The 26,145-nt window shown below is 34.3% G+C and overlaps 1 protein-coding gene across 9 annotated transcripts in view; it reads right to left on the bottom strand.

Annotated features, from left to right (window-relative positions):
- Positions 1 to 5,075: 5,075 nt before the first annotated feature.
- Positions 5,076 to 26,145, bottom strand: part of Exoc1 (exocyst complex component 1) — a 51,342-nt gene continuing 30,272 nt past the window's right edge. For 5 of the 9 annotated variants that reach the window (XM_058586066.1, XM_058586043.1, XM_058586097.1 and 2 more), the window contains 9 exons: positions 22,762 to 22,806; positions 21,452 to 21,615; positions 20,537 to 20,644; positions 19,081 to 19,157; positions 18,277 to 18,505; positions 14,413 to 14,596; positions 11,649 to 11,848; positions 8,495 to 8,689; positions 5,076 to 5,769 (listed from right to left, as the gene is read on the bottom strand). In XM_058586066.1, coding sequence (XP_058442049.1) covers positions 5,617 to 5,769; positions 8,495 to 8,689; positions 11,649 to 11,848; positions 14,413 to 14,596; positions 18,277 to 18,505; positions 19,081 to 19,157; positions 20,537 to 20,644; positions 21,452 to 21,615; positions 22,762 to 22,806 — 1,355 coding nt within the window. In that variant the 3' untranslated portion in view covers positions 5,076 to 5,616. The remainder of the gene's footprint in view (positions 5,770 to 8,494; positions 8,690 to 11,648; positions 11,849 to 14,412; positions 14,597 to 18,276; positions 18,506 to 19,080; positions 19,158 to 20,536; positions 20,645 to 21,451; positions 21,616 to 22,761; positions 22,807 to 26,145) is intronic. The other 4 variants (XM_058586091.1, XM_058586116.1, XM_046465489.2 and 1 more) reach the window with 2 other exon arrangements.

Raw genomic sequence — 26,145 nt, 5'->3', positions numbered from 1 at the left:
AAGAGAAAGTTCTGAGTGCAGAGCAGGCATGTAATAAAAATGGCTAAGATTGAGTACAGTGTCAAGCAATGTGCTGCTTTTTGCATATCCTTTCTTTTCATTGTTATAATGGAATTGTAACATAGATATCACTGTTTCTATAAGAGAAGGAACAAAACAGAGAAAGCCATGCAGCTAACAGGTATGTAAGGCCCAACTCAAGGCTAGGGCTGTCTGGTGGCAAAGTTCATGCTTTTAACCATGATGCAACTTACATTGATAAATTATGAATGAAAGAATGAATAAAGATTATAAGTAGGAAGAAAAGGGAGTTATATGCAAGTCACAGTACCATTGACTACTGTTGGTGTAAATAATAGAGAGACTGAGTTAGCTCATATAAAGAGAATGCTACACTGGAGGGTGCCTGCATTGTTGCTCTGTGGGCTGTGTGCTGGCCACACCTCTTCACATCAGAGCTGCTACAGCTCAGAAGAGCTCCTCCTATCACAACATTCCAAGAAGGAAGAAGAGAAGAAGGCAAAAGGCCTTGCATGCCATAGGAACTTCCCCTTTTATTGGGGGGGGGGGATCTTTTCTAGGATCCCTTAGAAGTTCTTTTTCATTTCGTTGAATCACACAGATGTACACTCCTACACCAAATAGGGGCAAAGGGAGAATGGGATTGTCGTGGCTGACTCTGATCAGTTCAGCCCTAGGTGTCCACTAGAATCACCTGGGAGATTTATGAAATGCTTGTGCCCTACCTTTAGTGATTCTCATTTATTTGACTCGGGTGGGGCACAGATATCAGTATCTGTAAACATTTTCCCAGTGGTTTTAATATGAAGCCAGTTGAGAGCCAATGGGTTATGCCAATCTTGATAATGTGCCTTAGTCCAGGCATACTCCTATCATATGAAAAGTCAAGTTTTATTAATCAGAAGGGTTTGGTAGACTCTATGGCTCCCAAGGTCTAGCAGAGGAGCTTACAAAAGTAGATCTAGACACTTTCCCCCCACAGAGAACATACCTGAATTCTACAGGGGACATTATTTACTTAGGTCCCTCCATAAACTTAGTTCAATTCACAGTGTTTGTAAATTTAAGCTACTGTCTGCGAAAGGCCCTCTATTGGCTGTAGGAACTGGGAGCAGAGCACAATTTTTCTTTCCCTTGTGGGCCAATTTCCTTTTAAGCATTCCTTGGATCAAGGCTGAGGAAGGTATTGCATACCTGGGATTCCAGCAACTCAGGAGACAGAGGCAGGAGGATCACAAATCAGAGGCCAGCTTTGGGAACAAAAAGGGGGTGGGGACGGGATGTAGTTCAGTGGTAGAGCACTCCTGGGTTAAATCCCAAGTATCACACACAGAAATAGAAAAAGAATCCCTACACTCAGCACCTACGTGAGTAAGTGCTAAACGTAGTCACAAGCACTTAGAGAAAGGCAGATTATTGGGCAGGCACTGGACTCAAGCAATGGGCAGAGGAGGCTGAGCCTCCAGCATCTGGACCTTCAGTGGAAAATAACACTGAAGGCAAAGTCCAGTGTTAGACCAGGACACAAGAAAAGACCACTGACTCCAATTAAAATCAAATTAAAGCAAGCTTATTATTTCGACCTGCCGGGCTGCCTCTCCCTCCCAAAACGGCGGGAACAAGACAGCCATCCCAGCTTTCCTGCAGCCCAGCTTTATAGCCCAGAAAGTTACACAAAGTGGGGGTTACAGATAACAGAACTCTGACGAGCATAACACTAATGGTAGTTTACATTTTTTGCTGGCCCCAACATCAGAATTTATGAGGACCATTAGAGCCTCAGAGAGGGTCGTTGTCTGGCCAGGGAAGGCCAATATTTATGAGGTGTCACTAAAGTTTCAGAGAGGGCTACTATCTGGTCAGAGAGCCAGGCATGGGTGAGTTCAAGGCACAGGCAGGCATTCTAAGCAGGTTCAGAATTTGCAGTAATTTATAGTAAAGCTGAAATTATCTTTTCATGGCTTTGTGGCGAGATGCCTCCCAATTTTAAGAAAAGATCAGGTTGGGTCTATCACCAGAAATATGAGTTACACTTTCCTCCTGCTGTGAACTATTAGCCTTCACTTTTCCCTTTTTAACTTAATATTAAGTACTCATATTTGCTAGACAGACACTGGCACACAGAATAGTCTTGATTCTCGTCATAGAGCCTGTGGTATAAGTAGAGGAAACAAGATACTAATGAAGTAAAACAGACAAATTGATTATGGTAAGTGCCATGAAGGGAAATAATAGGCTCTTATGAGAGAATTACAGGGCAATGTGGAATTTAAAGGCAGCCAGGAAAAGCTAACTGTTTAAAATTAAATGGAGGCAGGTATAAAATTCAGATTAGGGGCTGGGGTTGTAGCTCAGAAGTTGAGCACTTGTCTCATATGTGTGAGGCACTGGGTTCAATCCTCAGCACCACATTAAAAAATAAATAAATAAAAGATATTATGGTGTCCAAAAAAAAAAAAAAATCAGATTAGAACATTGCCCTTCAGTTTCCTGACTTCTTTAGAGAAAAATTAGAGAAAATGTTTAACTTCCAGAAAGACCCATGTTTCAAAAATATATATATATATATTTTTAGTTATCAATGGACCTTTATTCATTTATTTATATGTGGTGCTGAGAATCTAACCCAGTGCCTCATGAATGCTAGGCAAGTGCTCTTCCACTAAGCCACGACTCCAGTCCAAGAAAGACCCATCTTGCATAAGATTCAGATGGACAAGTGAAATCCACTGAGATGCTGGTCTCTGAGAATCTGCTTTCTCAAGATGGTGGAGAAGCAATATGCTTATGGATTGTTGTTACTTTATATCTTGCTTGTTACTCTCTTGGTTGCCTCTTAGTACCTCCTTTCTCTTTTCATATATTCCTCTCATGTTCTATCTGCCCAGTTGCCTTTTGACCCCTCCTTCCACCCTCTCTTGAAATTAGGAATTTCTACTAAATGTACTCAGAAGTATATTCACTCAGGAATTTGGATAAGTGAGCATTACATCACAGTAACGCTAAAAATAACATCCTGAAACACTTGTTCAAACTGCAAGCATAAATGTCAGCCATCTCCCAAGACAGAAACAACAGATAATCCCGACTTGTTTAGAGTTGTGAACAAGGTACCTTTACATCTTCCAGCTTTGGGACTCAAACTGTGGGCCACAGACCAACAGCATTGAAATTACTTGGGAGTTTGTTAGAAATGCAGAATCTTGGGCCTCAAAGAACCTACTGAACTAGAATCTGTATTTCATCCAGGTCCCCAGTTGTCTCACAAGTACATTAAAGTTCGAGAAGCACTGGCTTCTCAAAGGAGGATCCCCAAGGAGAGAGTGAACAGAAGTGATCACCTTCTTCAATAGCACTGATATTCCATATATATTACATATCTTAATTTCCTGTGTATTTTATTTTCTCAGTACTTTTTTGTTTACTAATATTCTCTCATGATTTTCATTAGTTTGTTTAAAAGTTACATGTTTTTTCTAGAAAATAATGATATAGATCTTTAAGGTCTAGAAAACTTGCTGAGGGGAGTAAGGCACTCCTTTTTCTTTAAATAAAAGCTAAGCCACCTCGGTTAAAAGTTAGCTTTGTCTGCTACTAGCATTTAGTCCTTAGATGTGATATATGCTTATATATGTATTATTCCTGCTGTTAGGAGAGAAAGGCAAAAGTCCAGCACTCTGAGAACGAGTTTGGTGTGTAGACTATTAGTTTTGTTCATTGACTTTGATCAAATCACCAGATCTTCCTTGGTTTCAGATTGTCACCCATAAGTATCCAAGTTTAATATTATATATCAGTAAAGATGTATGCACATACACACATATGTGATTTTAAGATTTTAAAAAATTAAATGTTGAACTGGTATAAGACCGTGTATATGTAAGGTATAAAGTATCAGAATACAATGAAATCTATATAGGTAGTAGAAGAACCTATATAGAAGTAGAAGAACCTTATCATGCTCCTTTTTAATCTTCTATGTCCCTGTCAGATACCATTCACTTTCTTGTTCCTCCAATCAGTTCACAATTTGCAATCACTTTCTTTTCTTTAGTTTTACATTTGCAATTCTAAATCATGTATTGTTTACTTTTGCAGGTCTTTGAGCTTTTGTATTAATAGAGTCATACTGAATGTGATTTGCTTTTCTCTCCTGACATTATTTTCCTAGTATTTATCTACTTCTTTATCTCTGAACCAATACAATGCTGCTTTAGCTATGATTCTTGATAAGGAAACTCCTGCCTGTCAAGCAGTGTCTTGGCTATTAGCCTTTTTTGTTCCTCCACATGTATTTTAGAATCAGCTTGTCAAGTCTTACCAAAACAAAAAAAAATCAACAGTTGTGATTTTGACTAGAATTGCACTAAATCATTAAATTTGGGAATAACTGTTATTTCTACCTTATTATATATTCTTATCTGGAAACATGGCAATTTTATAATTTTCTCCATAAAGGTCTTATGCCTCTTGAATTATTCACCTCAGGATTCCATAGTACATACTGTAGAAGGTGTACCTTAAAGAATTTAGTCTCTTAGTTTTGGAGGCTGGAATTCTGAGATCAGGGAGGCAGCACAACCGGGTCCTGGTGAGATCTCTCTTCCTGGCTTGTAAGAGATGCCTTCTCCCTGTGTCCCCTCATGGAAGGGAGAAATCTAGAGTTTTTCCTATAAGGGTACCAGTTTTATAGTCAGGTCTCCACCCTTATGACCTCATTTAATCTTGCCTCCTTAAAAGCTCTATCTCCAATGTAGTCTCATGGGGGATCAAGGATTCAGCATAATGAATTTTGGGGGGACACAATTCACTCCATAACACATCTTTTGTTAGATTTAGTCTTAAATTCTAATTATCCTTGGTGCTATTTTATGAGGTGGTATTTTTTATTATTGTCTTGTTAACCTTCTTATTACACTTCTGAAGTGTTTTGTGGTGTGTTTTATATATATATATACTTGCAAGTAATTTTTATATACTGATTTTGCAAGAATTTGCTTTTATATAAAAGACAGCATATAAAACCCCTAAGAATAATGTCACCAATTGTTAACTCTGTTGAAAATTTCTTTATTTCAGATTTATTACTTCACAAGAGTTACATAATCCTTAAAACTTTAGTGTGCAACAGACCATCACATAAGCTCTGTTATTTACTCCATTATGTTCATTTACACATTAGTTAGTGGGAAAAAAGTCTGTACAATATTTTAATAATTACATGATTTGTAACCAAAAGAAAAAGTAGCAAGTGCCAAAGAACTCCCAATGTATGACAGTAGGATAACCACTCTCAAACACAAGAAACTAGGCAATAAAGGAAAATTTCCTGCTCAGATATTATAAAATGCTAATGGCATTTTATGATGAGATAAAGGCGTTAAGTTAGTATACAACTTACTGGGCAGATAAAATTGCCATATTATTTATACTTTTGCATTTAAATTTTTGTAGTATAGTACTATCCATTTCTTTGACATTTAATATTACACCAATTTTTAAGTCTGGGTTCTCAAATCAGTGGCTTGATTTTTTAAATAGTGTCTGATATACCACAAGTGCTTTATTCATTTATCTTTTCTTCTTTCAAAAGGTTTAGTGGGACTGTGCAATGCTGGAGCAATAATCCAGAATGTCCTGAATAGTGAATTCCATTGTAACACCAGATCCAGGATAACAGCGAGCTATCAAACCTTCAAAGTGCTTGTACTGGCGTATAAATTCATCTTGCATGGAGTGCCACACCACCTATTATTAAAAAGAAAACAAGGGTTGGGGTTGTAGCTCAGTGGTAAGATGCTTGCCTAGCATGTGTGAGGCACTGGGTTTGATTCTCAGCATTGCATATAAATAAATAAAATAGACATCCATTGACAATGAAAAAAATTTAAAAAACCCCCAAAAGTCACTAAATTATGAATGGAAATAATTCATAATCAAGTCTGTAGAAATAATTGCGAGACACTGTCTAAGAATTTGGCATAGTATAGTGGTTAAGAACATGCATTCCGGAGCTAGAATCCTAAGACCTTCTGCCTACAAGATCTGTGGCCTCAAGTTCATCTGTAAACCAGGGTATTAATAATAATACCTTCTCATCCTAAGATTCCTGTGAGAGTTAAATGAATAAACACATGTATAGCACTTACAAGAGCATCAGACACAAACACACACTCATTATGTTTTAGCTATTATACCAACACAGATATGGCTATGCACAATTATGTAGAGAACTGACTATAGATTAAATGCAATGCAACAATTAAGTTTAAATTCCATTTCAGATCAAGTTTAAATTTTTCTTTATCTAAAGGTGATGATGCAAAACACTGCTTGATGCTGGGGAAGACACCAGGGTGAGAGAGAAAACTATCTGCAATCGAATAACTATAATCCAGCAGTGGAGATATGTGGACCACTATTAAACAGAATTTGCCACACACTGACATAGTGGCTTACGTTTATTTACATTTATTGAAGCTCACTCTGTATCAGCACAGTGCAAAGTGCTTTGTTTATGTATTATCCTATTTAAGTCTTAAGAGGACCTGGTGAGGGTGGGTACTATGATCATCATCTCCATTTCACAGATAAGGAAATATACTCTTCCAGGATTTTTTTTTTTCTTGTGAACCTCATAAATCCCAATTTTCTATCAATTTAAGACTAATCACTATTCCCTAACCATTATTACACTTTTTATCTTTAAGCTCATGTTATTTCTTCCAGCTAGAATGCCATCCTCCCTACTTGTTAAAATACTGTTGACTTTCAGATGTCAACAAAAATGTAATATCCCTAAATAGGCCTTCTATGATGTTAAAATCAGAATTACTCTCACTCATCTCTGGGCCTTTCAGCATGGTTTATAAGGAACAATGGCTTAAGTTAAGGTTTAAATCTCTTTATCATCTATTAGCTATGAGGTCTTTGTCATGTTATTCCATATCTCTAAGCTTTGATTTTTCTTATTTGTAAAATGGCAATGATAATAACAGTAGTGTCCACATGAGCGAGGCATCATTTATACTTTTCAAATAAGGAAGAGCTTATGGGGCTGGGGATGTGGCTTAAGCGGTAGCGCGCTCGCCTGTCATGCGGGCGGCCTGGGTTCGATCTTCAACACCACATACAAACAAAGATGTTGTGTCCGCCAAATACTAAAAAATAAATATTAAAAAAAATTATCTCTCTCTCAAAAAAAAAAAAAAAAAAAAAAGGAAGAGATTAAGCAACTTGCCCCAAATCATACAGCTTCATCTGGATCCAGATTATGAACCCATTTCTGATCCTAATCTCTACAAGCCCACTGTACTATATTCCACACTAAGATCTAAACAAACAAAAACAAATCCAATCAAATAAAAGAGAAGCAACTTAATGCCTTATCACAATAAAACATGGATATAAAATAAGCAGAAATGACTATAATCACAGAAATATTATTGCTTTTTTCTTCACAATTTATTAAACTGATTTGCATATTATGAAACTTTCTTCTTGCACTAAAAGTGGAAAATAGGAATAATTTATAGAGGAATATTTTAGAGAAAAGCAATATATATTCAAAGCCAGGATGGTCAAAAGAATGAAGTAGCTGAGCACAGTGGCACATGCCTGTAGTCCCAGTGACTTGGGAAACCGAGGCAGTTCAGCCAGGGCAACTTGGTGGGACCATCAGAAACTTAGCAAGACTCCGTCTCCAATTCCCCAGAAAACTTGGAATGGAACTATTATTTGACCCAGCTCTTTTACTTCTCAGCATATACCCAAAGGACTTAAAATCAGTGTACTACAGTGATGTGGTCACATCAGTGTTTATAAGCAGATCAACTGCCCAATAGTTAAACTATGAAACCAACCTAGGTGCTCTTCAACAGATGACTGATTAAAGAAAATACGGCATATATAATACACAATGGAATATTACTCAAACTTAAAGAAGAATGAAAATTATGACATTTATAAGTAAATGGATGGAGCTGGAGAATATCATGTTAAGTAAAATAAGCCAATCCCAAGAAACCAAAGACCAAATGTTCTCTCTGATATGTGGATGCTAACACAAAGCAAGGGGCGGGGAAGGGAATTATAGAAGTTCATTGGATTAAACAAAGGGAAAGAAGGGAAGAGAGGAGGGATGGGATTAGGAGAGATAGAGAATGAATCAGACATAACTTTCCTATGTTCATATATGAATATGTGACCAGTGTAACTCCACATCATGTACAATCACAAGAATAGGAAGTTATACTCCATGTACGTATAATATATAAAAATATACTCTACTGTCACATATATCTAAAAAGAATAAAAAATTAAACAACAACAACAAAAAGACTAGCTCCAAATAAAAAAATAAGAAGGACTGAGGATGTAGTTCAGTAGAAAGATCCCCTGGGTTCAATCCCCAAACCAAAAACAAAACAAGTAAGCAAACCAAAAACCCCAAACCAAAAACCCTGAAGCATACCTGAAGTAAGTTTTCCTCTTCACATAAATGTTTATCAACCTTCTTATAGAGGTTATCTAGGCCTTTTTTCACTTCCTTTCCAGGATATTCTTTAATAACTTTACGAAGTTCTTGTTTGTTAAATGCAAGTTGGTAGCTCACTTCCTCCTCTCTTATACCTTGTGCTACTCGAGCCTCAACACCTTCAAAGAAATGCTTTAAGGAGATGAAAATAAATAATGGTTAAGAATGACTGTTGTTATCATTACAATTAAAAAAAAAAATCAGACAATAGCTGGGTGTGGTGATGCATGCCTGTAATTCAAGCTACTCAGGAGGCTGATGAAGGAGGATGGCAAGTTTAAGGCCAGCCTCTGCAACTTAGCAAGACCCTGTCTCAAAAATAAAAGTAGGGCTGGGTAATAGCTCAGTAATAGCACTAGCCTAGCATGTAGAAGACCCTGGGTTTAATCCCCAGGACGGAAACAAAACTAAACAACAACAACAACAAAAAAACCCAAAATGGTATTATGATACAGTACATATCCATTGTATAAAAACCAGACAACGTGTGAAAGTATAAATAACAATCACCTATTATAACACTTAGAGATAATCATTATTAACATTCTAGATTTCTTTCTAATCTTTTGATGTAAGTACACAATTGAAATTACAACTCCATACCTTGCATTTTCCACTGAATATTGTGAGTTTTTTTGGTGCTGGGGACTGAACCTAGAGCCTCACACATGCTACACACATACTTTACTACACACCTTGATTTCTCTTAAGTACAAATTGTAATGGTTACATAATAATCCATCTAATAACTGAATCACTATTCAGTTAATGGATATTTTCCTTTTTTGGGAGTTGACAAAATTTAGTCATATCTTTAAAAATATCTCTTATAAATACAATTGTCATAAATATCTTTTGTATATAGTACTTACCCACAATACTAATTATTTTCTAGTAAAAATTTCAATAACTGAAATTACCCAGTGGAGTAGTATGATCATTTTGAAGACCTCTGTTGTGTACAAATTGCTTTCTAGGAAAGTTCAATCAATTTACATTTCTGTCAACAGTATATAAGACTGCTATCTTGAATTATTATAAAACCATGGTTGCCAGAGTACAAAAAGACTGTCATTTTATTCCATAATTTTTTTGGCTAAATGAAATTAATTGCTTTCAAACATTTAGAGTGTTTGAAAGCAATTAATTTCATTTAGCCAAAAACAGCTCCAGTATGTAACTAGGAACAGGAGCTGTTCCTAGTTACATACTGGAGTCTTGGTACTTTACTGATTTTTTAAAAAGATCTTCATTTAAATATATTGATTACAGTATGATTACAAATATTCTTTTCAGGTTGTCTTTAAGTATGTTTAGATTTTTAAAACATTTTCTTTAGTTGTTGATTAACCTTTATTTATTTACGTATACGTGGTGCTTAGAATTGAACCCAGTGCCTCACACATGCTAGGCAAGCACTCTACCAACTGAGCCACAACTCCAGCTCTATATTTGAATTTTTAATATGAACTTTTGCTGTCTGATATGCCTGTATTTAAGCACTTTACAATATGATTTAATACTGATAATGATAATACCCTGTCATTACTATTTTTTCCCCCCTTTGGGTACTAGGGATTGAACCCAAAGGTGCTTTATCACTGAGCCACATCTCCAGCCCTTTTTATTTTGAGAATGGGCCTCACTAAGTTGCTTATGGCCTCACTTAACTGCTGAGATTACAGGTGTGTACCACCATTTCTGGCAATAAATGGATTTCAATACATTTATTTTTTGAATCTTGCCCCTTAATCAGAGACTAGTATTTTCAACATATCACACATATACTGGCAACGATAATCCCTACTCTCCATTCTTTAACTCTTATGTAGGTTTCAGGTCTTACTAGACTAGATAGAACTATGTTAAATAGTAAAGGATTTTGGTGATGTTTCCACTTTAGATTTAATTTAAAAGAAAATGCCTATAATGCATTAAGCATCATGCAGGTTTTAGGTGTGAGATGGATCTGTGTGTGTGTGATCATGGTTGAACCCAGAGGGTGCTTAATCACTGAACCACATCCCCAGCCCTTTTAAAAAAATTTGTATTTTGAGACTGGGTCTCACCAGGTTGCTTACAGTTGCACTAAACTACTGAGGCTATCTTCTAACCTATGATTTTCTTGCCTCAGCTTCCAGAGCCTCTGGGATTATAGGCATATGCCACAGTGCCTGGCTGAGATGGATCTTTTGTCTGATTAATGGAGTACCTGCTGGGCATGGTGGCACATGCCTGTAATCCCAGCAGTTTGGGAGGCTGAGGCAGGAGGATTACAAGTTCAAACTCAGCCTCAGTAACTTAGTGAAGCCCTCAGCAACTCAGTGAGACTCTCTAAATAAAAATGGGCAATAGGCTGGGGATGTGGCTCAGTGATTAAGCGCCCTTAGGTTCAATCCCTGGTTACAAAAAGAAAAAAAAAAGTAGCTGTCTGATTCAGTTTTATAAGGAATTGGCTTTCTATATTTGATTAAATGTCTTTTAAATATTTCTTTGAATTATTTGCAACAGATACGTATTTGGTTCTAGTTTCAAATGAAAAAATTATAAAAGATGATTGATCACAATGTGGGCAAAGTTAGTTAGAAGGGTTCATTTAAGCTTCTGCTATGTTAAAAAAGTACCCTAAAATCATCATTTCCTTTTATTATTAGATCTGCTCTGTTGGGAAATAAAGAAAAGCAAACGTAATGTACAAAACAAATCTTGGTTTCCTCTTCTCTTGGCACAGGCTGGTCATTATGAGGCAAGAATGGAAAGAGCCTGGTACAACAGAAAGCCCAGCCTGGGTTCACTCCCACCCCAGCTTTGCTTTAACAAACTATTTTGATGGCAGGCAAGTTTATTTACTTTTAGTTTCTTCATCTATAAAATGAGGGAATACTACCTTAGCTCAATCAATTTTCATAAAAAGAAATAATGTCCATAGAATATCTAGCAATGTCTCCAGACTGTCATCTTTGATAACTGAGTCTTTCTCCTATGTCAGTAGACCAGCAACTTTAAGATAAATAAATGCATGTTATTCACATGTAAACAGATGCACACAGGTACAAAACCAAGAAAAAAATCTGAATAAAAATATATTTACATTTAGTTTTTCTAGAGGCTGTCCTAAAGAGTAGATGACATAAGACTGAAGGTGATCTGTATATTTCTGTTTGGCTTCTTTTTTTTCAGCTTCTAGGCAGGAGATTTTCAAACGAGAAAGAGTTGCAAAAATATGGTGAAAGTTTTCCATCATAACCACATCCCTGGGGGTCTTCTGACTTTCATTTGCTACTTTCTCCACTAAAATCAAAGCAGAAAAAAATTATAAATAAAATCTCTGATATGACTATAACCATATTTAGTTATCAGCACAGTGGTTATTCTTTTTTTTTTTTCCTCTTGTATGTTTAAGAATCAAGCACATTTCTGGACTAAATAAAAATAAAATTTTTTTGTCTTGGAGAGTCTTTACAGACACCTGAACACAGTTAAGTCATCCTAAAATAGAACCATGTATACATGGAAATTTAGTATAACATGAGTTTTTTTTTTTTCCCACCCCCCGCAATAAAGGGGACTGAACCCAGGGATGTTCTACCATTGAACTTCATCCCCGGCCGTCTTTACGTTTATTTTGAGACAAGGTCTTGCTAAATTGCAGCATCTGGCTTTAAACTTGCAATCCTCCTGCCTCAGCCTCCTGGGCAGCTGGGATTACAGGCATGTGCTACCATGCCCAACATAAAGGTCACTTTTGAAATCAGTGGGGAAATAAACTATTCAAAATGTTTCAGGACGAGTTTTTTTTTTTTTTTTTGGTACTGTGGATTGAACCCAGAAGTGCTTGACTACTAAGCCACACCCTGAACCCCTTTTTTATTTTGATAGGGTCTTGCTAAGTTACTGAGGCTGGTTTTGAACTTGTGATCCTTCTGCCTTAGTCTCCCGAGTTGCTGGGATTACAGGCATGTACCACCATGCCTGGCTAAACTGGTCCTTTTGAGTACACTAAATTAAATCCCTATTTCACATCTTTCACTAAACTCCAAGTTGCTTAATTACTTAAAATGTAAAATAAATGAAAGGCAATTGAAATAGTGAAATAGTTTATAGCTTATTCAGCTGGCAAAAAAAGTTGATAATACACAGTAATATCTAGCATTGATACAGCATATATAATAATGGAAACTTTCACCAACTGTTCATAGCCCTAAACAGGTACGAGTTCACCATATCATAGTAATTTGGCAAAAGTCTTGAGATATATACAACCTCTTTGGCCCAGAAATTCTATTTATTTTACAATTTACCCTAAGGAAATTATTCAACAAGTATACAAAGATAAATAGAGACAAAGTAAAACATATTAACAGAAGATTTTAAAATAAATAATGAAATATGGAAGACTATCTAGTCATTAAAATGATTATAGTCATACATATTAATTGACAAGCATGCACAATAGGATTATAGGATTCAGCAGCTTCCAAAATAGTATGTGTAAGGCATGATAAAAAATTTTGCATTAAAGCACACATGCAGGAACACCCCCACCTCACACACAATATATATGTGCATATATACTGAGAAGAAGAGTGACACTGAACATTTTGGAAGAATAAAAATTAAGTGTCATTGCGGCTGGGGTTGTAGCTCAGTGGTAGAACACCCGCCTAGCCTGTGTGAGGAACTAGGCTCGATTCTCAGCACTACATATAAATAAATAAAATAAAGGTCCATTGACAAATAAAAAGTATTAAAAAAATTAAATGTTATCTCTGAACAATGAGATTACAAATGATTCTTGCTTCCTTCTTGATTTTAAAAAATCTGTTTTTCAGGGCTGGGGATGTGGCTCAAGCGGTAGTGGGCTTGCCTGGTATGCGTGCGGCCCGGGTTCGATCCTCAACACCACATACAAACAAAGATGTTGTGTCTGCCGAAAACTAAAAAATAAATATTAAAATTCTCTCTCCCTCTCTTTAAAAAAAAAAAAAAATCACATAATGGAGGGATTTATTTAAAAAAAAATCTGTTTTCCAATTTTTTGAGGGGGTATTTAATAAGCACATTTTATTTTAGAATAAATAGTACAAAGCTAATTTGAATTTTAAAAGAAAAAAAAAAATCAACCAATCATTAAATCTATCTTTTCTCAAATGTTTCTATTCAAAATGTTATAAGCAACTGATGAAATGATTCCACTTCTTGTGAATTTCTTAGATTTTAAAATTCTTTTTTTTAAATTTATTTTTTAGTTATTGGCGGAAACAACATCTTTGTTTGTATGTGGTGCTGAGGATTGAACACAGGCCGCACGCGTGCCAGACAAGAGCGCTACCGCTTGAGCCACATCCCCAGCCCCTTAAAATTCTTGAGTATAAGTAATCAGTACATTATTTCAAATTAAATGACATGTCTATTCTGTTTCTAATTTGATTGTGGGATTTGACTAGGAAGACAGTGAGTTATAGTATTATGGCACTAATCTCCCTGTGCAACAAAAACTGAGGCCTAAGGAACTGAATTGATTTGTTCATATTACATAGACATCACTGCTCATCATCTTCAGAGACTCTTGTTAAAATGCAAATATAATCTTGGAGATCATTTTTTGTGTTTAAAAATGATTTTCAATTTTGCATAGTGATAAGCCCCTATAAACTCTAAAATGTAAATGGTTTCTGAATATGAATAGGTTTTATGTACTGCTTCCTTTTCGGATTTAAGAAACCTTTAACTTCAGAAAACTTAAAATAAGACTATAGAATATGGAAAAGGAAGGTCATTTGTGTCTCCAATGTTTGAATTACCAGAAATAATGAAAACAGTAGTTACAAAAATTCTTTAGAACAAAAGCTTACCATTAACAAACACTCCTCTGATGAGTTTGGTATAAGCTTTATCCAAATCTCCACGACGCTCTGCATTTTTAAAGATTGATTCTGCGAGTCCAGCAAATTCTTCAAATTCAGCAACAAATGGAAGAATTCCTACCTTACTCTTCTTTGAGATCTTTACTTCTTCCATTTGCCTTATTTGATTACTCTAAAGTTAGGCAGAAAGGAGGGGAGAGAAATAGCCAAGGAACTTAGAAACTAAATATAATTATAATCAAATGCATATAAGATGAAGGCAGGGACATTAGTACCCTAGAATATTTGGAATGCTTATTTATAGCTTGAACTGTTAAAGATGAATCACAACAAGGGTAACCACGAAATACTAATTGTATGGATTTTAAAAAACACTTTTCTAATATGTCTTATTTAAGAAAATAAGATTGAACAAGGAAAAATCAAACAAGACACATTGGAGAATTGTGAACTTCAGGACTGTTAAAAAACAATAAATATGCAATTCTATCATTTATGAATTTATGGGCGATTGCCCATTCTGTGTTAGAGCAGAGCAGATACCAGAGTACACGTAAGATCTCTCTGGGTTAGTAGAACTGATGGCCATGTGGCCAAGTTTGAGAACAATAGCCATTTCTAATTTTCATCAATCTAAAATTTCTGTTTGGATAGGAAAATTTTCTCTTTGGGAGTATAGTAATGCAGAGGGAGGACAGGTATTTCTATTATAGGTTTGTATTATGAAGTTGCCCATCTATTAATGACTTAATTCTAAGTTTAGCAAAGTGCTTGTGCTTGACAATGATCAAGTGTAAAATGGGAATGTTTTATATAGACAGAATCCAGACACCAGCGTTGAAAAAGACCTGTTGCTTCAATTATGGATCTATGTAATTCTTAGGGGATCTAGATCTACTCACAGTCAAATTATTACAATTTCTTCCTATTGTTTAATGTGTCACAAATTTGGAAGTATAATTTGAACATATGAAATGGAGACATAATTATTTCAGGTATTAATATAAGAAGGCCCTGTGAGTACTGTCAACTATTTCATATTATCTTTACTAATGTTACCCTTCAGTAATGCTGATATCCATGAGGTGTAAATTTGGATGCAGCGGAGAAGGCAGTGGTAAGACTGCAGGTGCTTGAACCAGAATGTCTGGGTTCGAATAGCAGCTCTGTGACTTTTTAACTGTTGATTTCAGGTAAGTCACTTCACCTGCCTAACCACCTGCCTGATGGGAGAGTGGTGGTGGTATGAGATGGTGTGTGCAAATGCTTAGATCTGAGCCTGGTACATAGTAAACACTAATTATGAATGCCAGTCTATTATTCTTACTAAGTTTCATATAGGTATTTCTCTGTGTAGCATTTAAAATATACAGGACATATAGTTTGAAGACACTTGAACATTAATAGGAAAAGTGTTTGTGTGTGTAAACTCAGGCCACTATATACTAAACATGACCTCATACATGCTAGGCGAGCGCTCTACCTCTGAGCCACAACCCCAGCCTGCAGGGAATGTTTTAAATCCTCTCTGGATTTGTGTCAAGCACAGAGTAGAAATAGTGCATTCATTTAAGAAAAGGGTTATCAATGAGGAAATTCTAACAAAAGTCACCCAAATTTCTCTCAAGGTGGTTACCCAATCATACTGCCATCATCAGAACGACATGCAGGTTATTCACTGTTTAAGACTACAACTTTAATGATAGCCATATATTATATTATTTGTTCAACTTTTGTCCATGGTAATTTAACTAAGTCAAATAATTCTTAAAGGTTTAAGAGTACAAGTCTGCATCACCATAATGTGAAGAATCCTGAAAAGCAAGTGAAACACGGTTAAGACAAGTTCTGGATCACAGAATTCGGCTTGGTAGAACTTGATGTATAAGTGACTCTAAATTTCGCTCTAGTACAGGCAAGGATAGCTTTCTTGTCCTATTCTTTGAAGAACACTTGATACTTTTTGCTTGGGCACCTGATGGAACTGTAGAACTCAGGTGCTGTTCTACATTCTGTAGTCATTTGACATTTATGCTTTTTCCTCAACACACACAGATCCTGTTTATTACCTTTTCAAATTCTTCATGCCCTAGGTTTTTCTCTTGTTTTAAGTGCCAAAATATACAATACATATAACCTTGTTGGGAACATACAGTCTGCCAAACACTATAAGATGTGATTTAAAATAGACAAAGAGGTGAATGATAGGCAGCAGGTAGGTCCTTTAGATACATATGAAATTTAGGAGATAATGTGAATCTATACTTTTCTCTAGGTTACACCATTTTCTAGTACCTGTCTTGAGAGTAACAGGACCATTCTTTAATAAGCCATTCTTAATTACACAAGCTATGCGGGATTAGGCTCTTATTTTATGCCAGGTGTGTTAAGCACTTCATTTGAACCACTGTGTTCATCTATCTATTGCCACATCCTAAGTTCTACTGGGTCAAGCAAGAGGTACTCCATGAACTTACATTTTAACGATAAAAACAACTAAGCCTTTACATTCTGTAAACATGTAGTGTCCTTATGATTTAGCATTACAACTGCATCTGCATCACATGGAACTCATTATCTTAGCCTTTGGTAGCTCTTCCTTTTCCTTTTAGCTGTCAGCCTATAGTCAGACTTAGGCTGACAGCTAAATGGTCAACTTTCATAGTATTTCCAATACCAAGTGAAATCATGTTGGTAGGATTAACAAGTTTATTAAAGATATAGTCAAGTTTCTACAATAGATTGCTTTTATAGTTTATTATATTGCTTTTATAATATTTACAGAAACTCTGTAAATATTATTTTACAAAGTACATAATAAAATACATATAAAAATGTATATACTTTTTTATACTTTTACATAAAGTATAAAAAATGAGCCAGGTATGGTGGCATAAACCTGTAATCTCATCTACTTGAGAGGCTAAAGCAGGAGGATCACAAATTTGAGGTCAGCCTGGGCAACTTAGCAGACTCTAGTCTCAAAATAAAATGTTAAAAAATGACTAGAGATGTGGCTCAGTAATGGAGTACTTGTTTACCATGTAGGAGGCCCTGAGTTCAATTCCTAGTAACCTCCCAAAATAAAAAATACATACATAACATGGATTTTTAATTGTCCTTAATATTTTTTTTTACCTCTCATTATTGCATGGATATTCAAGAGTTAGCTATAACTGAGAGGTTACAGAGTAGAAATACTCAAATGATACATATCCACTTTTAAAAAGTAAATGCATTAATAAGATTAAACCCTTTTTAAAGGATATGATCCAGCTCAATTCAGACGTACAAGCTTATGAAAACCTAACAGACAATAAAAAAAGTTGCTAATGATTTTTTTACCCTACTAGAATAAGAAAAATTATTATTATGATTATTATTATGATTATAATAATTATTATGATTACTGGATATTATTATAATAATTCATTCTTAAAGCAATACAATTATTAAAATTATTAAACTACTAAAATAAAGAAAACTATCAATTAAAATAATAAAAAATTAGCTTTCTCATAAGAATATAAGAAAAAATTGTAACAATAAGCCCACATGACAGTTTGACTTGTTCCATGAAGTCAATGGTCACTGGGATGTCAGTAATCAGTGGCTCTTTTACACAGCTGCTGCCACTGTGCCACCTACTCTGGAACTTGCCAAGATTCACAGCATAGCACAGATGGCATAGTGCCATCCCATTAACTGTTCATATAGGTTGACACCAATACCCATTTTTAAGGCTTTGGGGGATGCAAACATTAGAACCCCAAGAGAAAGCTGGAGACCCCTTGATCTAAGTACGTAGTTTTAAGAAATGATTCAAATTATTGTTATAAAAAAAAAACTTACAATGCATTTGTCAAAGTTTCTTTTGACAGTCACTAAAACATTTCCCAATGTAGTACTTAGAAAAGAAGCAGGATCCACATTTTGTGCAGTCCATACATGGTGACTCATTTTGACTAGCATGTAAAGAGAGTTAAAACTATCAATTTTGTCTCCTAATGCAATTAGGTTGTTTAGTTCTGGCTCAATGCAGCGAAATATTTTAATCATCATTTGGCGAATCATATCTTTCCTGTTTAGAAAATATAAAGAATATAAAAGTTATTATAAGCTTCAGGTGAATTAATTCACAATATAAAAATAACTAAAATTTAGTATTTCAATGAAAAATGTCCAAACTGATGAACTTACTACTGTACAATTTCCAATATAAAAATATTTTAATGAAGGTAAGTTCTTATCGTTCCAATAAGCTTTACGTCATCTGTAAAGCTGGATTCTGAAATGTGTTTCATGAATACTAAGAAATCCATTACAATTCAAAGGCTGCCTCCTATAAGCAAATGTCAGAATTGGATGAATCTTCTGTGATTACTAGGAAGAAGAGTTGAAGGGCCACACAACACCAATTTTAATCCAGAAAAATGGACATTCTTATCAGTGCTGTCAGGTTACTGAAAAACACCTGCACTCCTCAATGAACAGCATTTCTCTATGTTTCAATTTGAAGTTTGTTTTTTTGGTGGCTGAGGATTAAACCCAGGGCCCTGCATATGCTAGGAAAACAACTAACTGAGCTATATCCCCAGCCCACTAAAAGTTAATTTTTTTTTCCAAAATAAATAAGAGACATTAACAAATACATACTCAGATGACACAGCCAATTGTGTGCTAGAATTATGTTGCCGTGATAACATTCCTCCATCCAGATCCTCTGCTTCAGTCTGTAAAAATTATTTAGGTACTTTACATAATAAAAGACCAACAATTTGACTAGTTTATATAGCAAAAGCCTGCTCAGTCTTAAAATGTCTAGGAGAATGCACTATGAAAAGTAATGATTTTTTATTGGTAGTATAATGATTTTTTAATGATTGTATTCCCAATGAAGCTATATAATTTAGTGTGCTATTTAAGGATATTCATGAAATGCATTTTTATTAGAATTTTACCTGAGAATTACTGTGGGGTGAGAAGGTGTATTTATCTGTGTGCACATGGTGGGGGGAGGGAGAGTGCTAGAGGCTAGGAATATTAGGAATGGCAAGGCAGCTCAACAAAAAAATGGAAAATGTCCAGAAACAAATTTTAAAAGAAAATTGAAATAATTAAGGAAACCTCACCAATCACTGTAACAAAACTTGAACATTTAAAAATATATCAGGGGGCTGGGGTTGTGGTTCAGTGGTAGAGTGCTCGCCAAGCATGCATGAGGCATTGGGTTTGATTCTCAACACAATATAAAAATAAAATAAAAGATATTGTGTCCACCTAAAAAAAAAAAAAAAAAAAACTGGAAAAAAACTGGCTGGGGTTTTGTGGCTCAGTGGTAGAGCACTTGCCTAGCATGTGTGAGGCACTGGATTTGATTCTCAGCACCGCATATAAATAAATGAATAAAATAAAGGTCCATCAATGTCTAAAACAAAAAAAAAAAAAAAATAAGAAAAAAGGTATCAAAAATTCTTAGCAACCAACAAATAAGCAAACTTATCACCAATACCACCATTACCAACAATGAAATCCCAACCATTTCTAGCAACAAATGAAAATCAGTCATAAAAAAATGAATTTTTTATCTAAGGAAAACATTTTTAAGATGACCTTAATTTAAAAAATCACTCTATTTGTACTGTGTTTTTAAGTTCTTCAAATTTTCTATGCTAGAAAATCACTTACTTTGTTTCCTCACATTTATGCCACCCCAACGCATGCTGAACAGGCATCACTATATCCACTTTATGGAAGAGAAAACTAGGGATTAAATGATTGGCTTAAGGTCTGTAGTTAGTAAATACTATATACATACACATACACATTTTTTTCTTGGTAATTATTTGAAATGTTAAAATTATTTTTTTAATAATATTCTTTAGAAAGTAAACACAAACATTAGAGAATATTTAGGTGTAAGACATTCTGGACTATCAGGTGCCCAAACTATCACTGCTTTGATTATTTTATGACATGACAAAATGTTTAAAGATCACTATATCACACATTCTTTCCTTTTCTGTTTGGATAATGAAACTCTGACCACATGTTATTTAGTTTAATTATGTTACAGACTATAAATACTAGTCAAAATAGATGTACATCATACCATAGTTCCAGGCATACTTGGATGTTGCTGCAGTTTGAAAAATTTACTTATGAAGTCCTGTTCTGCCAGACACAGGGGTTCTAGTTCACTTAGTACCTGTTCAAAGATCTAAAGAAAACCAAAATGATCCTAGTGAAAAAGCTGTATGAAGTACTTAAAATAACATCCCCAATTAATTCCCTCTGTTATAAGGACCTGGATTATACTGCATTGCCTTTGGGCTTCTGTTGGGTTTACAGAACCCCATAGACACCCCTTTCTAAAAATGGTAGGACAAATATAATATAACCCAGGTAAAACAGGCCCACAGAACATACTTAAAAAAACTCAAAAGGGTTTTTCTCTTCAAATCTAGGAAGTGGAACACAGAGATAAACTTTTAAAACTTATTTGATTAATGCAGAGCCCAGTTAAGCTGTTATTTTCCCTTTGTGGTTATTTGAATAACTTAGAGATGAGAGCACTTTATAACTGAATTATTTTTTTGGTACTGGAGATTGAACCCAGGGATGCTTTACCATGGAGTTACATTCCTAGTCCTTTTTATTCTTTATCTTGAGATAAGGTCTTGCTAAATTGCTAAGGCTGGCCTTGAACTTGTGACTCTACGGCTCAGCCTTTTGAGTTGCTGGAATTATAGTCATGTACTATAGTGCCTGACACTTTGTGATTTATAAAAATGAATTTTAATGAAACTTTTATGTTATTCAATTGATAATTCACATTTTAGCTGCCATTTGACTAGTATTTTTTTTTCCCAGATTCAATTCAGAATTGGAAAGAGAGACATGGCTAATGTCTCAAAGAAAGCCCAAAGAACCACCTAAATCTTTGAAAACACTTAAAGCAACTGTAAACTGCTGTTAGAAAAGAAAAAGCAATGCTAATGGTTAAGAAGTACTTGTTTTATTTTACCTTATCAAATTTGGTTCTGTCGGCAACATCAAGATCAGATGCAGACATATTTCCCATATCCAACAGGGAAGATGACTGGGATCTGCGATTCCCTGAACTCTGAACACTGAGTTTATTTAGACTAGAAGTAGATCCAGTTAATTTCCCAGAACTTCCATGAAGACCTAAGAAATAATAAAACTTTGAAAGTTGTGATCTTTACAAATAAAAGATATGGAGTATAAATCAGGGCTACCTCCTATTGTCTTGGTCTTTTAGGACTCACATTACTTAGTGCACAAGGGGCAGGATGTACAGTGTCCTTGTTGTTTAGTAACATTTGTGTCCCATTCCAGTGCATATTGCAAAGAGAAGCAAAACTACACAGATCCATAGAATAGGACTGAAAGGACCAGTATGCTAACTTGATTTTGTTTTATTTCTGCAGAAAACTGCCTGAATCACTCATGTCCACCTTAAATCTGTATATTAGGTTGATCTATATGTAACTGCCAATACTTAATCATTTTGCCCTATAAAAAAAGAGTCAATTACATTTAATTCAACTTAATATATTCCAGGACCTAGAAACTCTGCTTTTTCCAGTAAATGAACTACTTAACTCCAGTTCTTTAAAAACTAGAAAAAATAAGGAAAAGCAAAGCATACCGAGAATTTATTATACTTAAAACATAAATTAAACCTAATGCATGTATCACTAATCATACTTATTATGAGATGTCTGTGTTTAGGTTGAATTTAGGTATCTATCATAGCCATGAAGAGAAGTAAGAACATATGGCTGGACAATCTCACAACACCATGGAATTAAAGGATTCAAAATTTATAAGAAAATGTGATATTTTGACTCAGAATTTAAATACAAACAATACATATAATATTTAAAAACATTTTTCTTCAATACCTCTCAGTTAATTTGTACTACTTGCTAATAATGGTCAGAAGGGACAAATGGAGATCTATTAAGGGCAGTTAAGACAAACTTTGGCTTCATTATGCAAATCTGACCATATATGTAAATTTTTTAAAAATAGAGTTTCTAAATACAGCCTGAAAATAGAAGTTTGATGGTTAAGCCTTTTCATAAATTTCTGACACTAAGTTTTACTACTTGCCATATAATTTCCTATATTACATATTTCTTAGATATAACCATACCACTACCATCATGTTGGTTTTCTTTCTCCAATACCTGGCAGTTCAAAGCAATTGATATTTCTGGTATTAACTTTTTCAAGACAAATAACTAGTTACTAGACATTAAACAAACATGCATTGAGAATACCTTCTAATACACTAAGCATACTCACTCTCTGTTTCCTGTTTGACAGCACTTTCTTTTCGAGGCAGTGTAGCTGTGATGGATTAGGTTGCAAGCATCAAAGACAAAGACAAGTTAATAAACTGCAATTTGCACAAACCATGCACAAGAGGAAGTTAAAGCTCTAGTTTAAAAGACACATGCAAAGAACCATGAGCATCAAGTAACAAGAAGTGGAAACACATGTTTAGTTGGTCAGCTACTATTTGAGAAATTATGAGAGAATAAACTTTACTAGTTTTTAATGTACTGTTTTTTATATTCAGAAAAAAATCTATATTTCTCAACACCCCCACATACTTTTAAATGATTTTTGTTTTAAACGTTAGGAAGCTGGTACACTTAAATTTAAAAGGTAATTTGCAAGTTCTGGTTTCTTGAGAAAATGAAGTTCAAGTAATAATTTAATACAGTGGAGATTTAATAGAACAAAGTTGTATATTTAGATATTAACAATCTTTGTTCCTTGAAAGTTCCTGAAAGAAATCTCTACTGTGCTAAATAATTTTGTACTCTATCTTATGAAAATTATGTAAGGGATTTAAGACCATTTTAAAATTAAAAACAAATATCGAGCTTAATTACTAATTGTCTTGTGAAAAAGCACATATTTAATACTAACAATCAGGAAATGCAGAAGGGGAAGGTTGAAGGAACAGATTTAATATAAGATTTTGAACTCTTTTAGGGTCATCTGGCATTTCTTTTATTCTAAAACTTTGCTTTATATAATATTTATATATCACTTTTAGAGCTCATCTTGTGAACGATGCTAAACTCAGATTAGAAGTTAATGTGGCGCTGGGGTTGTGGTTCAGTGGTAGAGTGGTCGTCTAGCATGTGTGAGGCACTGGGTTCAATCCTCAGTACCATATAGATATAAAATGAAGATATTGTATCCACCCAAAACACTAAAAAATAAATACTTAAAAAAAAGTTAATATGAAAGACAAAAAAATAAACCATAGAATGAAACAGGAAGCTAAAGAATATAAACATAATCTAAAATTACCTTAAGAACAGAGAACAATGTGCCAGTTGACACCATCCCTGAACACTTCAAGGCAAAAGACCAAGTATAATAAGCTTTTAGCTTGCTAAACCTGTGATACAGATATCTTCCCAGCCATGGCTACCTGAAGCTCAAAGGAATATGAAACAAAAATCCTGCACATTAAAGTGCAAAGAGGAATCGCAGTAGAGATAATAGCTAGCTAATCTGAACGGTACTTTCTACTGGTCTTTGGTTACCATTATGCTATGTTCACTAGTTTCAGGACAGAGCCTAATATTTACATAATTTTCTTTTTTTAGTAGCCAATAGTGAATACAGAGTTACTAGTAGTGCCCATTAATTATAATTTGGGGTTCATAAAAATAATCTACGTTATTTATCAGCAATAAGGAGTACTACTCAAGTAAAAATTTTAATGTCTTTAAATAATCCCTAGGAGAATATAAACTTAATAAAGATAGGGTCTTTGCTTGTTGCATTCTCAGTACCTATTGTATAATAAGTAATAGGTATTATTATATGTGATTAATGACTGATTATTGAATTACAATTCTAGCCAGCTGTGATTGAGTATTGTATTCAAGAAGAGTTTTAGCATTAACAAGATTTCTTAGTGGAAAAACAATGATATAATGATTTTGGCACATAATTTTTAAGAATTTATAATATTAAATAGGAGGGAGAATAATAACAAATGAATATATTAAGTAACTGTCATGTAGAAAAAAATGATGGTGATTTAAAAAATAATGACTAAATTTCCTTTGCCTGCTATTTTATTGAAGTACATTTGTAGGCTATAAAGAAAAAAAAAGTACCAAAATATTCATCCTAGGGTAAAAATTCTTTGCCTCTGAGGATATCAAAGTAAACTTACTAATCAAGCTTATTAATGATCTATATAAAGACCTTATCACATACTTTCCTGGCATCTTTAATATATTTTGAATTATTTGAATTAAGTAGATATTAAAGACTTAAGAGTTGCTTAAAAAGAGAAGGATGTTCCCTTGGCTCTTTATAACTATACTGACTATGCAACTTCCTTTTGTTACATTCTATCTCACTGTTCATATCAGAGTTACTAGTAGTGCCCATTTCCTTTTGTTACATTCTTATCAGCAAGTAAAAAGCAATAGAAATTTAAATTTCGTTTATAATTACTTAACTTTGATTCACTGAAAAGTTATCTTTCCAAATTTTCAGGTTTCTATTTTAGTTTATAATTATTATTTAAAGTTCATTTAAACATCATTTGGATCATTGAAAAAAAATCTTTAAAAAAACTACATTTTATAACACAAGGGGGAGAAATGAATGACAGTAGAGGGGGTAGAGAGAGAAGAGGGGAGGGGAGGGGAGGGGAGGGGGGATAGTAGAGGATAGGAAAGGCAGCAGAATACAACAGACACTAGTATGGCAATATGTAAATCAATGGATGTGTAACTGATGTGATTCTGCAATCTGTATATGGGGTAAAAATGGGAGTTCATAACCCACTTGAATCAAAGTGTGAAATATGATATATCAAGAACTATGTAATGTTTTGAACAACCAATGACAAAAATTAAAAAAAACAAAAAAAACAAAACTACATTTTGCCCTATTTGGCATTTACGTCATTTGTATTTAATTTGAAATTTACTTTTTTTTTTAAATGAATGTTTCCAACTAATAAATTAGATCTTTAGAGATGAACCAAACTGTTTTTATCTTCTGAATTATTTAGTTTTCCTTCTTGCCCTCTTTTTTAAGTTTTCCTTCTCTTATAGCTAAGATCAAAATAACTGCTACTGTAGTTTTCCAGGTATCACAAAATTACTCTCCTATTCATTACTTTTTAATAAATACATAGGAAAAATGTAATTCTGACACTTCTAAAAACTATGGAATTGCCTTCTAAATGTGCATTATGTGAATTTATTTATTTATCTATCTATCCATCTATTTATTTATTCTGTGGTGCTGGAGATTGAACCCAGGGCCTTGTGCATGCAAGGCAAGCACTTTACCAATTGAGCTATATCCCCAGCCCTAAAAATGTTTTTAATGAGATAATATAAGAACTTCTCAAGGAGTAAGAAAGAAAAAGTTTAGGTTTCAGGTTAATGCACTGATAACACTAAGATACTATTATACTTGATTTAAGTTTATTTTTATTATTTCATTTATTTTAATGTGGCTCTGACTTGTTTTCATATACAGAAGTTCTCTCGATATAAAATGGTTCACTAACAAGTGATGACAAATATACTTAATGAAACATTAAACATGTAACTGCAATAATAATATGCTCTTTACTCAAAAAAAAAAAAAAAAAAAAAGCATAACATATCCACAGTGAAACATTAACAAGAA

The sequence above is a fragment of the Marmota monax genome, unplaced genomic scaffold (genome assembly GCF_021218885.2).
Source record: "Marmota monax isolate L192 unplaced genomic scaffold, Marmota_monax_Labrador192_F-V1.1 WCK01_AAM20220418_F8-fsc00025, whole genome shotgun sequence".
In the NCBI taxonomy this organism is placed as follows: domain Eukaryota; kingdom Metazoa; phylum Chordata; class Mammalia; order Rodentia; family Sciuridae; genus Marmota; species Marmota monax.
The sequence above is the reverse complement of the archived record's forward strand: the minus strand, read 5'-3'. Positions and strand labels throughout refer to the sequence as shown.